Genomic DNA, 15,357 nt, shown 5'->3' with positions numbered 1-15,357 from the left:
TCATGATGTCAGAGTGTATTCGTAGGTAACATTCGGTTACCGAAATTTACCTACGAATACTTGCTTTTATTGTTGACATCTCAGAAATATTTAAACGCAGGTTATTGAAACTTGGTAGAAATAAAGAGTGTATTACCCTGCACCTATTGCTTAACTATTGTTTACTATTCTCTCACTTTGTGGAAATGGCACAGCTTTTAACATGTATTCGAAGGTAATGCATATTTTTTACCAAACCTACCTTTGTGCCATTTAGAATTTCTGGCAGCTAAACACAATAATAAAGATGTCCGAATGCAATGCATTTCAGTATTGGACATATCAAAGCTTGTATCAATTGCGCATTTATTAGTGATTTCCATTTTTAAAGATATATCTAGTGCTATGAAAAATTGTATTCGTAGGTAATGTAAAAAATACCACTCAAAAAATTATCACAAAAAATTCATAATTATGTACAAATATGTGAAAAATTGAACAGGCAATCTTTGAATACACACCTTTCAGGAAATCAATTTAGATTCAATCCAATGACTTCTTTTCATAACTGATTTAGATGTTTTTAAAAATACTTTAAGAAATATTTTGAAAAATGGGTAAAAATAGCATGTTTTGGGGTCTCTGTGTCTAAGTTTTTCACAGAAGGGGGTCTTATTATATATGGCGCGAAGCGTATGATAAAGGCGAATAAACACAATACAAAAACGAATGCCAATTGATTAATACTTTTAAGTTATGGCCCTGAACATGCCGTGTACACTTTTCGTTGGATTCGACCGTATATTTACTAGACTTGCAAGACATGGAGTGCAAGTACAGGTGGGGGTGATGTTGTGGGGGTGGGGGTGTGTGTTGGTTGGGTGTTGGTGTGGGGGTTGTGTGCGATGGGTGTAGGAAACAGTTACCGACTAAAGTACTTCAATTGTGCAAACATGCAGAAACAATATTATAACACTAAAGTACTTCAATTGTGCAAACATGTGCAAACATAACAATCCAGCTTCTCGAGCTATATATCAATCTTAAGGTTAACAATAAGTGGCATTTTCAGCTTACAAAACTTTTATTTCAAACGACGTCTTTAATGTTTGAACCCGATTCAATTATTCATAACGCACTTAAAGGCCCATTCAGTGATTTGCTCATCCGGACGATCGTAAAAATCATCAAAATTCAGATTTTGGTACCTTTGTAATTGGCATAGATGTGCTAACATAGCCTGCTAGTGGTTCGGTCGAAAGCCGTGTATTTTAGACAAAATAAAGCATTTGCATGATTCTGGACTTTTGATACTGACAGTACAAAAAGTCCGACTCGAGATCGAAAGAAGCTCACTCTCCACGTACAAACACGCGTTGCGTATTGTTTCTACTACTTATTACATCAGTAGCTACTATTTTAAACAAAATACACAATTTTAACTGTTTTTCATATTTGAATTGACCGTTAGTTTGCCTCGGTGACCTTTAACATGTTTAATTGCTTATTTTGTTTTCTACTACAAAAATTAAGCGTCTGTTTTAAATCAATTTAGACTCTACTTCCCCGTGTTAGAAACACTGGACTAGGAAGTTTTTCCAGTCGATTGGTGGCGCACTGTACGAAAATCTCGATTTTCTCGAGTCGATCTGAGTTGAAGTAGAAAACCTTTCTAAAACTTCTGTTTTTTGACTAATTTTTAGATGTATACAGGGGAAAAGTGGTTTAATGAAATTCTGTAGACTTATTCTTTATTTCTAAGCAACTCTGACAAATTTCCATTTTTTAAATGTTCCTGTGAAATCACTGAAAGGGCCTTTAATTGAAATGCAAACAAGTTTTGTTTATGAAGGATCAGTACGGGTTAGGTGGATTCAAAACAGCAATTATATGTCATTATTGCGAGACACTGATTGGGGATAGGAAATTTGAATCCCTTGCTTGGTATACTTTATACATTATACATTTAGACCAGGCTCATTTAGAAAACCTACTTGCCTAGTTAACACGGAGTACCTGCCTTACTCACCTTCAGACACTGCGTTTTTACTTCGGAGGACGGGGACAGGTACTATGAAATGATGTCAGCACTTGAAGGGTTGCGGAAGTTGCCACTAGATAACGGATGATATGCGCGTTATAGATGTTAGTAGGCACGGTTCATATTATCTTGTAGCTTCTTGTAAAATACCATTAGTGCAGTGACATTATGATGTGATGTGCCCTGGGTAATTTAATTTGATTTTTTATCTTTGTTTACAATAACAGTTACTTCCATGAGAGATGGGCAACCCCCTTTGCAAGAGTTGGTGTATAATAATATTTGGGAAACCCCTTTTCGTCAGGACTATGGAAGGGAAATCCCCAAGATTGTAAACATGGTAAAGTGGATATGAAATCATTTTGGTGTTTTCCAGCTAATGCGGCAGCCACCGTGAAATTGGCAACCATCTTTAAAAAAAATGTTACCCAATTTTTAAATATCATGTTTCCAGCCGCTAAGAAAAACACTAGTTTCTGCATCCCAAAGCATCAGACTGGTAACCCGGGTGTCTGGAATTTTAAAACCCCGGATAAATTGAAACACTTTCTTCACGTTGGTTAACATTTTCAATATGATACAAGATTAATTTAAAATTTTGATAAAAGGCATTTCATTTCATATAGAAAATAACTGCAAATTACAAAGAATGGTTTAGTAGATTCCTCAAATCAATTCATGTACAAGTCTGTTTGCCTAGAGGCTCCTCCATTCATTATTCATTGACTTAATGACTTCGTGTGCTAGAGTCTGTTGGTATAAATGCATACTGGTCTTGTAAGGTATATGTGGTGTCTGCTGAGGCTGCATGTCGGGCAGCACTCAAGCCATGCTATTTTAAGACACTTTTGATCCAATTTCCAATAGCAAGGGACCAGGCAAAGTGGTTCAGGTTAATATTAATACAAATACTTTACACTTTATACTTTAGAATATACTCTACTCTGTTTACTGTGAATGTCTATTAAAAGGCCCTAATTGCAAATCTACAAATGGTAGGGTATTCTAAAAGGATTTTTTCAAACATAGGGGAATTGCTCATGATGTATTACAAAGGGAAAAAGGAAAGAAGGACTGTATAAAGAGATAAAAGAAGCAAAGGTATAATGAATTCGTTATTGGGTTCAGCGTCGATATGGTATAGGAAATGGTGTTAGGGTCCCGGGTTCTACCTGCTGAGCGAGGTCAGGTACATATTCAGTGCTAGAAGATTGCCCTCGCCATCCTTACACGAGAACCCGTGGTTGCATGTGGGGCATATGGCCCGCGAAGTAGTGCCACTGAACTCAGTAACATTTGAAGTTTGGCCACATAACGGGCAAGCGAAAGTTGCTACTTGCAGAGCTTTCAGTGACCTGATAAGTTTCTCAGCGACTTCTGGCGCATGTCTATCATAATAGTCTTTCTCTCTCTGGCTCAACTCGTCTAATGTCCAGTAAACGTCTATGAACTGCAAACCGAGCACTACGTCTTTTTCAACTCTGAAGAATCCCATATCTGCCCACTGGTCTCCCCATGAATTCATCAGACGAAGACATTCACTGTTGAAACTTGTCAACACTACTGATAAAAGAAGCAAAGGTATAATGAATTCGTTATTGGGTTCAGCGTCGATATGGTATAGGAAATGGTGTTAGGGTCCCGGGTTCTACCTGCTGAGCGAGGTCAGGTACATATTCAGTGCTAGAAGATTGCCCTCGCCATCCTTACACGAGAACCCGTGGTTGCATGTGGGGCATATGGCCCGCGAAGTAGTGCCACTGAACTCAGTAACATTTGAAGTTTGGCCACATAACGGGCAAGCGAAAGTTGCTACTTGCAGAGCTTTCAGTGACCTGATAAGTTTCTCAGCGACTTCTGGCGCATGTCTATCATAATAGTCTTTCTCTCTCTGGCTCAAATCGTCTAATGTCCAGTAAACGTCTATGAACTGCAAACCGAGCACTACGTCTTTTCAACTCTGAAGAATCCCATATCTGCCCACTGGTCTCCCCATGAATTCATCAGACGAAGACATTCACTGTTGAAACTTGTCAACACTACTGCGTGACCATGGGTTCTGACATTTGATTTTCTTTTACTGATGTCGAGATCGCGCTCCTTCAAAATCCCTGTTGGATTCTTCCGGTAAAACTCTCCGAACGTGGTCCATTCGTCATCAGTAAGCTGAAACTTTGCCACAACTGGACGCTTTGCTGAAATGGCTTTCATGGCTCCATTGACATCAACCTGTAGACATCGTAATCTGTACGTTGGACAGACTTGCTGTAAAACGCGACGAGTGTTAGCGCCTTCTATCCCGTAGCAGTTTATCAGGTCGTCTCGAAGCTCATCAAAGTCTGGGTATCCACCGTCTCGGCCGAGAATCCTGTGCATCGAGAGATGAAGGACTGCTGCTGAAGCGTTTGCGTAGCAGGTCCCACCTACCTGCTCGTGTGCTTTGATGCTAGAGTTCTTTTGGTTGATGTAGACATCAAGATCGACAGACACGAGCAAATCGGACAACGTATCCTGGCAACAGACAGCGTTTCGTGCCAAGGCACAGACATCTTTCAAGTTGTCAGGGTGATTTACATGAATAAAAGTTTCGTCTCGTTTGTATTAATATCGATCTGCCATCCGTGTTTGATGAATATTGCCCTAGTGACCAAATCTGTTGGTATTTTGGAACTCAAATTGAACAAGAATCTGGCCCCTCTCTCCCAGCTTCTATCAGCAACGCTGTAAAGTCTCCGCGGCTCAACACGTGATGATCTGTAAATGTAGCAACTAACTACGGTGACATTTGCATATCTGAGTTGCGATTGTATTCTGTCGAGTTTACCACTATCTGTTGGACATCCGTCAGACAGGATAAACAGTAATCTGCGATGATTTGGATATGTATCCAGTGATCCCAATATAAGGGCCGATGCTTCTCCCAACGCTGAATGTAATGGTGTACCACCATAAATAAATGGCTCGACGATTTTCAGTAATTCCGTGGCTCTTTGCGTTCTGAGCACCCTTTCATCGACACATCCGTGAATAATGTTGGCCGCGTCCTGTATGCTAAACACTGATGTCTCACTCACACCTTTAAGCGAAATGTCGTTTAATTCTCCTGTTGCCATAGCTTTTCTAACAACTTCTTCAATATCTGTAGTAGAAGCCCAGACGAATGAACTTGCGGCGGATGCAAACCTTTTTTTAGTCAAGGAATCGAACAAAGCACCGACAACATCACCTACCGTGCGTAACGAACCTCGAGGGTCTTCTACTTCGCGGCAAGCTTTAGGAAGGTAATCGTCCACGAAATCTCTTGTGAAGGATCTGTCTAATCTAAGTTTATTGAGGATTGACTGTGCCTCATTTTCAGATACTACTTGCCTTACGGTATCTTTCGCCGTCCATTTTCTTATTGTCCACGCACCATTTGACTCCAGTATTCGGAAGATATCTTCAATGGTCGGGTATTCAGCAGGGCCTCTATCAAGGCTTCCTTCTCTCTGATACCTCTGGATTTCTTGAATCGTGCCCAGCGTGTCAAATATGTATTGGCCTTTGCTCGCTCCGACACCGACTGCGAAAACGCGATTACTGTTTGAGACGTCATGCTTTATTAGGTCGTCAATCACTGTAAATACAGAGTGCGCCCACGTTCCTCCCTCTTCAGTCACTCCCTCCCCAATGCTGCTTCTCATGGAGCCAGACACATCTAGCAGGATTCCGATAAAGGTAGACATTAAACCGACTCTGAAATCAAAGTATTAAGAGGTTATTATGTTATCACGTGGCTTGCGGGACGGTGATATACACATCAAAGGACCGTGCCGTAGCAAAATCCCTAACATCTGCTCCTTTTTGTAAATAGGTCGCATTAGAAACGTCAACAGCAAAATATATTTTTGTTTTTGTTTTTGTTTGTGTTGTTGTTTTTTTGTTGGGTTTTTTGTTTGTTTTTGTTTTTTGGTTTTTTTTGGTTTGTTTGTTTGTTGTTGTTTTTTGGTGTGTTTTTTGGGGGGGGGATTTAATTTTTTTATTTGACAATAGACTGACAATGTTGCTAGATATTTAACAGGATAAAGAGTTATTATTTTTATTTGATTTGATAATATTGCTCGATATTCAAACATCCAAAGCAGGAACAAAAAGGAAATGGTTGGATCACATCGATACTCTCAATTTGTCCCGGATTTATACTGTTTTTATGATTGTAAATGTACAATGTTTGTTTTTATACTAAGCATGAAGTGCATTAATTACAGTAACATTATTTTTAATAAGAGTATTTAATAAAGGGGGATCCATGGTGTTTATTCGTCAATCGTCTGAATAATAGATTTATTTACTATAACTTGATGGCTGATATACTAAAGTACTCAGAGAGAAAGAAAGAAAGAAAGAAAGAAAGATAGAAAGAAAGATAGAAAGAAAAGAGAAAGAAAGAAAGAAAGAAAGAAAGAAAGAAAGAAAGAAAGAAAGAAAGAAAGAAAGAAAGAAAGAAAGAAAGAAAGAAAGAAAGAAAGAAAGAAAGAAAGAAAGAAAGAAAGAAAGAAAGAAAGAAAGAAAGAAAGAAAAAGAAAGAAAGAAAGAACGAACGAACGAACGAACGAACGAAAGAAAGAAAGAAAGATTTAATGTATAAAACACATTTTGTTATATAAATTTTGTTTAATTCTTTGCAACATATGCCACGCGTCATTCACTGGCCGATATTAATTTATATTAACATAATATTTAATTTACGTTCCAACAGATTGGATGTTTCGTTGCATTTGACATGTTCTATAAAGTATTCGTAATATGTAGCGCCTTACCGAAAATTGCACACGACTTGTATATAGTCAAAGTAACAGTAATAATAATAGTAATCATAATAGTAATACTTGTAAATAGTAATAAATGCAGATTTACTCACCTTGTTATTAGTCGCGTTCTTTCTATTGATGTTGTTTTCGATGTACTGCAATTTCAAGATCAAATGATTCATTCCACCAATATTTCATAAATCCAAACTATGTGGTTCGGAGCGGATCGAGAGCGAAACTACGGAAGTGAACCTTGTCCTGCTTGTGCACGAAGGACATGCAAACTTGAAGTAGTTTTTACAAACTTAAAGTAGTGTTTAAAGGGCATATATATTGCTCGGACAACATCATATCATTGGTAAGCTAATATTTTGAGGCCAATGAAAATGACTCCTTTTTTGAAAAAATTAAGTCGTTTAAAATTTGTAAAAAAAATATACCAATTTCACCGTACGAGCTTAGAATTTGAGCATGACATATCAATATTGTATTTATTATGCAAGTAACAAATCTCCATGGCTTTTGTTGTCCCTTCCCAATTTCTCTCGTGTACAAGGTCGCGCATTAGGCATACATCACTGAACATCTTCATAAATATCACTGAACATCTTCATATAATGTACTTCATCAGTCTGCAGCATTGGAAATCAATAAGCGCCGTACGAGCCAGCATTTTATCAACACATTTTGGCTTTTTTCAAGTGAAATACGAATCAAAAATTGCAACGAGTGTCAACTTGTAATGTAATAATTATTCTCTTCGAATGGAGTTAAACTTGTTTTTGCAATAGATATGCCCTTTAACAATGATAATAACGCCCCTATTTTCTCTGAAAAGTATTTCGCGTTGAGCTCTACGCTTTAACTTTACAATTACTAGTATCGCATGGAAATTTCATCCAAGAAAAACTTCAACAAATAAAGCAGATACATATAATTAATAATGTCCAATACACCTTTAATCTTCCCTGCTTTATAGTACACAATTTCCGATAAGGAAAATCTTTGACCGCAAAACGATCTACCTTTTAAAGGAAGTCTTCTGCGATCACAACATTATGCCTAAAAAATAAAAAAAATATTATTTAAAACAAACTCATATTGTCATATTGACCATAAAAACGAATAAAAACAGCCGGCTCTCAACATGCGATATTCAAAATTCCCGCGCCGAAATTGTCTGGTGCAATGATGTCATGTTTATGTGTACTCACTATTGTCGTCATTCTTCATTGTATTACTGGGATGTCATTGCCCCAGACAACTTCGGTGCCCGGGAATTTTGAATATCGCGTGTTGAGGGGGCTGTTTTTATTCGTTTTCATGATCAATATGAGTTTATTTTAAATAAAACCATGTGATTCGTTCTATTCATACCAGAAAATAGCTTTACATAGACTTTATGTACAAAAGCAAGGGTCGTGTTTCCAGCCACAAGTCGCGTTACCGTGGCAATTGAAATGTACATTTGATATCATCTTAATCAAAGCAGAGGTCTCCAAAACATAATCTGAGAATGACACGCATTTGCCATCTACCTTTTGAGAAAATTATAAAAGCCATGTTTTTGCCTGTTGACATCAAACTGCTTACACCCGTTTTGACTTGTGAGAAATATCCCACCGTCGCGTCCTTTATCATATGGATGTCTATCGCGCTAGGTAGTATTCCGTTAAAAATGTATGCTGACAAAACTAAGTTGGACGTGGACCCCGCAATTTCAAACACAAGCACGATAGCATTTAGACTTCTCCGTAATTCACTTGCCCATTGTGCATACTCTGGCTATTACATTTAAGCATAAGACTCTGAATTGTGGACTACTTACTTTGGATTGGGGTTAACTTTCTTAACACGGGTCTCTATGTAAAGATATGCCAATTTCTGGCCTACTAAAATTAGTCATTATGTAAAGCATCTTTAAATGGATCTGGCTTGTGATTGGTCGCCCAGATCTCGTTATGGTTTAAATCCTCCGGGTACGTGCCATTACCATTAACTACATCGTACACAACTATCTGTGGATTTGCGGCGCTTTGTGTGTTGGCGCAAAAGTTAAACTCTCACTACACTGCAAATGTTCCCGAACACGTGACGCCTCTCAGACGCGTCCGAGGTGTTCATTGTCTCTTTAGAACACTAGTGTATTTGAAAATATGATAAGCCTTGCACATTAGTGTTCTTTTAGTATAATGTGGAACACATAGTATTGATCAGACGTGTCACAAGTGTTCTGAATGATTATATTGAATACTGGTGTTCAAAAATGGAACGCATGAGCAGATAGAGGCGTTGGACAGCTGCGACGTGTCAGCGAGAAATACACGGTGCTCCTTTGAAGGAGGGATATAAGTAACAACAACAACAACAACAATGGCGATGCAACGTGGAAACGCTTCCGGGAAACGCTATAACAAACTGTCTTTTCCAAAACAAATGGGATGATAGTGAGAGTAAATTCGAAGGATTTAGAGAAGAATGAAATTCAGGGCAACTTTGGGAGCGACTCGGAGCCCGTATATCTGTTGACAGCCATGAACAAGCATAGAGAGACACAAGAGGGTGACTATGGCCGAGCGATTTTAATCGCATTAAAATGCGTTGCGCTGTCAGCCGGGAGATACGATCGGCGAGGGTTCGAGCCTTGGGCTTGCCTTAGGTGAAAGCTCTCTGATTTCATCGGAATTCTTCGGAACACTGCCATTATCTTGTTTATACTACCATGCATTTGTTTATTGTCGAGTAATGAGATTTTGAAAATGTATAAATAAAGGTTGAACACCAGCATTCTGAAAATGAATGTTTGAACACGTGTCATGTGTTAAAAAACCGTTACATTTCTTTCATGTGTCCGAGGTGTTCATAGATAGTAATTTTGAACACCAGAGTTTAAAGGATTAGAACATGTTACACTAGTGTTCTGAGGTAATAACACCTGTGTTCTCTACATTAACACTAGTGTTCTCTAAATAAGTTAAACACGTGTCATGTGTTAAAAACCGTTACATTAATGAACGCGTTCTATGTGTTCTGGCTAATAAACTTATGATAATTGCTGATTTGCAATTTTCATGACGATTTTTATTGATGTTTAAGAATAAAATTTGTTGAACATCTTTTACACGTTCATAACTTCTGAGTACGTGCAGAGTACCCTGCTCCAGCGTCGGGTTTAATCCGTTTTGTTCCAAATAAAATGAAATGGCTATTTAAAATGAACCATTAATATGAAATAAACCTCAAATATTATAATAATTTCCATTCACTGACAGAATGGATAATTATGATCTTGATTATGATGAATGCAATTGAGCAAAAGTAGATTTGAATAGGGCATCAGCCTCATCAAACAACGTTAATGTCTTAAATAATTTATGATAAAGAGTTATAGTTCGAAATTGAGCATTATCACCAATATACTATGATAACCGTATTAGGTCTTCAATACCATGAACACTCTGCTCAGAAGACGTCATGAACAATACCGACAGTTGTCCGCAGTTTACTCCACACATGATCCCTACTCCAGTTGAAAGTTTCTAATTCTCTTGTTCCCTTGAAAGCAAGCCGACCATGTGCTAACCTCCAGTTATCAAAAAAGATTGTTCTTCCCGGCATGCCCTTCATGGTGTAAACATTCCCTCATTTCAAATATATAGTTTTGGTTTCTCTTTTGTTCAGAAACCAAAAATCAAGGGATTAAAAAGTAGAGCTGATCTGATCTGCAATCATAACACTATTATGCTGGGAGGACACAGTATAGGGTATAACCAGAAGTATAAAATAGCCTATTGTGCTAACATAATTATTATCATGATTGATATCGGAAATCTATCCCGCAGTTGATGCTCTCTGTCGAAGGTAGGTGGCATATTACACTCACGAGTTCTAGGCCTAGAAATCATATACATGCGCGTATACTGAAGGATGGGGTGGGGTGGGGGAATTTGTTTGTTTGTATGAAACATAAACGATGCATGGAGATGATTTGATTATGAATTAGTTTATTATGCCCGGGAAGCACAACCCATACCTCTTTAAGAGGGGCTCCCCTCCTATATAACCACCTCTTTCCTAAATTACCCCTTTCCCCCTCCTCCTCCCCTACATTCGATATCTTCATCTCGAGCTCTCCTCCCCTTCTCTTTCACTTCCAATGCTCTCTCTCATATGTTTCTCTCTCCCGGCCCATATCCCCCTTGCCCTCCAACCCCCCCCCCCACCCCCACCCTAATCTTCTCCCCGCTATCTTCTACTTTTTGCAGTAAAAATTGCTTCAGTAAAAGTCATTAGGTTATTAGAGGTCATATAATGGCCTTCCATCGATTCTGGTACATGGGATTAAGGACATGAATCGATTTTGTTTATAGCACCTATACAATTACAGTAGTGGCCTCTTTTGTAATGTCGAATGCAAATATTTCGATGGTCTATATATTTTCACAGTGAAATCAGCTTAGGCTATTTCGTAGTCTCAAGCCAATGCTTTCAAACTAAATCAATGCTTTCAAATGTAGACTGTTTTGTTCGACTTCTCTGCTCGTGAATATTGCACTGCGAAATTTAAACATTTCTTTTGTATACTTAGATCAGGTAACTCGAAAATCCTGTAATTTTATTCGTCACACCACTTATAAGAAACTGAAACCAAAACCGAAACTACCTGTCACAAATGTTTAGTTTTAAACAAAAGGTAGAAACAAAGAGTTCGATATCTTGTGATTCAAGTGGTTAGGCAGGACAATAGGAAACCACGTGACCAAAACCAAAACCAAAACTAAAACTATATATTTGAAATGAGGCATTGTTGGGATGAGTCACGATTTGTCGGAATTGGCGCCACGCCGCGTACCATCGCTTAGCGTCAGGTGCAGGTAGAGGAGAGATCGGTCACAGTAAGGCGCATGGCGTAAGGGAAATTGCAACCTCTCTGTTGATAAGAAACATTCCTGTTATTTCCTGATATGTTTGGTTAACATTAAAGATCCGATAGACATTGTGAAAATGTGTCGAAAAGTGATTTATATTCACGAGGCCTTCAAATGCACACCACAAGGCATTGAAAAGCACATTTTGGATAAAATCTGACCATCACCCTTTAAGGTTAATTACCACTAATTATCCATCAGACAGTTTTCAATGGGAAAATGGCTAATTTCTGGCGGAATTTTTGCATTTTCAAAACTCTCACAGTTAAATGCCACCAATATCAGGTGAAACTAGATGATTTAGAGGCAGACCTATAATATTTATCAAAAAAGCAAACTAAAACAGCACCAACTGTGCTGAGCAGCAAAGAAAATTTGAATGGATCTAAAAAAAGATTCAGACTGTAATATTTAATAAACTGTTGAGCAAATTATAGCCGCAGGTATACTTGATCAATTTTATTGATATTATTTCGTTAACGCATTTCCAACATATTTGTCGGGCATTTTGAAGTTAAAATGTTACCTACGTGACAGAAACATACGTTACCATTAATTTTAACACCCTATTAAAATTTACTAAAACTGCGACCGATTATCCGTGTATTGTTTTCTTATAATAACGCCACCATGTATTATAAGTACTTAGGAAAAGGGCATTACAGAAAATAGACTCAATGAAAAATATCCTAATAATTGTAACGTAAGTTTCATCTAAATTTTCATTTCTTTTTCAACTCTTTTTTGAGGCAATCACTTCCCCTTTAACAAAAATTTCTTTTTGAACTAAAAGGCGACATTGCATTGTTTTATGCCAAAATAGTTAGTTTATGCATTGTCAACAAAGGAGCTTGCAGCACTCCTTTCAATCCAATGGTAACGTAACTTACTTTCTTTCTAGTTTGTTTGAATTTTGCATATTAAATAAAAGCATCAAAAATTGACAAACGAGTGATTTTGAAAAATGTGACATCTATCTTACAATATGACAGCGAGACTTGCCTTACATTTAATTTTTTTAGTGTTTTAAAGCAATAACATGTTTAATAACCCTTAGTAACGTATGTTACCCATAGAAAACACATGGGCATTATTGAAATTGATGTAAAAATAAAAGTTCACAAGATTTGGTCGTCGTATTTTCCAGAATAAAACTTAGAAGGACTGCCTTTGATTTATGAATAAAAAGGAGTAGTTTCGAGATACTTTATTTTTGCCGATTTATTAATTCTAGTACTGCCGATTATCAGACCATTGGAAGCATCTGCGAATTCTGTCAACTCAATAGACATAATGGTTAGCTTATGTCAGCTTAAAGGCTGGGGTATGGGCAAATTTAAAGTACATGTAACCGGAGAGAGGAAGCGACGAGTTACCCCAAATCACAGTGACTGGACCACCGAGTGCGAATATGTATTTATTTTGGAAGGTTCATGTTTGTTTTACATTTTGGGGCGTTTTTCCAAAACCACAATTTGATGTTTTTGGTGATATTTCAAAAAAGCGACATGCCAAAGACAAATCTTAGGGTACATACTTTGTTATTGTTAAAACAGTTCTTTTATACATAACTACGTTACCATTCACTTTGGTGATTTACTAATATTATATATTTTGTGAATGAAATTTGGCGTTTTCAATGCGTTTTAAGGGCTGGGGTATGAACGTTTGGACAGTATTTATTGTGGGACATTAGAACACATCAGACATATCGAATTGCATTCTGAATACGAAGAATTTCATTCTGATATCAAATAATTTTGATTTTCTGAAATTCGCAATTTAATACACATTTTATGGCAAATCATTAAAAATTTATATTTTTTGATATTTAACAGTACTTGAAGTAAACTTTATGAATCTGATGATTTATACTTAAAGTGTATGTAGGTGGGATGAAAAGCCGACGATCAATTGAAACTTTTGACCTTTCGTATTGAAGATATGGATTTTTTCCCAAAACACCAAAAAAATAGGTCTTTTTGGGAACAAAATACATATCTTCAATATGAAAGGTCAAAGTTTTCAATTGACCGTCGGCTTTTCCTCCCTGCTACATACACTTTAAGAATATCTCATTAGATTTATATGATTTACTTCGAGTACTGTTATATATCAAAAATTTGAAAAATATCAAATTTTTATAATTTGTCATAAAATTTGTATTATATTGTGATTTTCACAAAATGAAAATTATTTGATATCAGAAAGACATGCTTCGTATTCAGAATGCAATTCGATAGGTCTGAGGTGCTCTCATGTCCCACAAAAATACTGTCGAAACGCAATAAACGCTCATTTTAGATCCCTTAAGCTTACCATGAAACTAATTCTGATATCTGGACATGCTCCTTTTAGAGTTTATGTCTGACCGTCGGCTTTGCAGGCAACAGATTGCAAATTAACGCAGGATAGATGTTGTATTCCTCTATGTGGGATAATTACTTTGCATTCATACAAATTTTCGTCTGGAAACAGGGTTCCTGGCTGAGTTCGGAACAGCTGTTGTCTTCGGTACCGTATCAATATCACATAAAAAGAGCACGGCTATAGCGAGTGTGTTATCTGTTGTAAGGCATACAGTTTACTGACTAAGTTGTTTAGGACCTGTTCAATAGGCCTACTTAATCCGACAGGGAACACAGTAGTTTGTCAATGAAACAACCATTATTGAGTAGGCGCGGATATATTCCTTCCTCTATTGTTCAGATGACAGAGAAATTAAAATAAATTAATAAGAAGTACTGATGTCCCATGAAACCGAAAAACACTTTGGTTTGATTTTGACTTTGAGAAGTGTATATTACTGTAGCGACTGACAAAACATTTGCATGCAATTTTAACCTCACTAGAGAAGCCATTATATTCAACCTCTGCTGGTGAAGGAGATGATAATGAAGAACAGCTCCCGAGTGATAATACAGGTATTTGTCCTGTGAAGACTTTTCGTAATTATGAGATTCGTAATTATGTGTAGTAAACACCATAGATTACATAATGCTATGTATCGAGTTCGGTATTTAATCTACACAGATAAAAGCGGGGTCTGGGTGGGATTATTTGAGAGGGTTATTAGTTTTTCGGTCAACAGAATGCGGTACGTGAAAGTCCGGGGTGTGGACTTTTGTAGGTGACGCGCATGTAAAGCTGTTAAGGGCCCAGGTCACTCAAAGGTCCATAATTTTCGGCTTTGTCATCCAAGACCCCTTATTTCTCCTTGAATATGTCACCCAAAGGCCAATATAGTGACTCTATCACCCCAAATCCTTCATTTCCCCTAAGGCCATTTTTTTCAACTTGAATGGCTATTTCCAATCTACACTGTTTTTGAGGGCAGCATATAAAGAAGTTAATGGGGGTGTTTCGCTTTGCCCCGTAGTCCATTTTGCCCCGGTCTCCCCTACACGTTTCATGATCCTTTCTTAGCTCACCAAGAAATTCGCGCAAACACCCCCCACCCCACCACCCGGTTGCTGAAGTTCTGTATATGCGCCTGCATTTCATAATAAAAAGTTTTTCCTTGCCAGACTTGGTTAGTCTTTGTTTCTGATGTTCTAATTCCATTTATCATACAAGTATTAAAGAAGAAGGTTTAAGATAAATAGTGCCACCAGTGCTC

At 37.5% G+C, this 15,357-nt stretch overlaps 1 protein-coding gene and 1 long non-coding RNA gene across 2 annotated transcripts in view; both read right to left on the bottom strand.

Moving 5' to 3' along the window:
• The window catches only part of LOC140141472 (uncharacterized), a 262,118-nt gene that overhangs the window by 48,539 nt on the left and 198,222 nt on the right, over positions 1-15,357 (bottom strand). The window lies entirely within an intron of this gene.
• Positions 3,592-7,025, bottom strand: LOC140141161 (uncharacterized). Its single transcript, XM_072162987.1, has 2 exons — positions 6,921-7,025; positions 3,592-5,755 (listed from the first exon to the last, which is right to left on the bottom strand). The coding sequence occupies exon 2, from the start codon at positions 5,743-5,745 to the stop codon at positions 4,591-4,593; it is 1,155 nt and encodes a 384-aa protein (XP_072019088.1). The 5' UTR covers positions 5,746-5,755; positions 6,921-7,025; the 3' UTR covers positions 3,592-4,590.

The sequence above is a fragment of the Amphiura filiformis genome, chromosome 1, assembly GCF_039555335.1.
Source record: "Amphiura filiformis chromosome 1, Afil_fr2py, whole genome shotgun sequence".
In the NCBI taxonomy this organism is placed as follows: domain Eukaryota; kingdom Metazoa; phylum Echinodermata; class Ophiuroidea; order Amphilepidida; family Amphiuridae; genus Amphiura; species Amphiura filiformis.
Note: the sequence above shows the minus strand (reverse complement) of the source record. Positions and strands in the feature narration are given on the sequence as shown.

Bases quoted from the DNA above. Each gene is read 5' to 3' on its own strand.
- LOC140141161 (XM_072162987.1), bottom strand. From the start codon at position 5,745: ATGTCTACCTTTATCGGAATCCTGCTAGATGTGTCTGGCTCCATGAGA.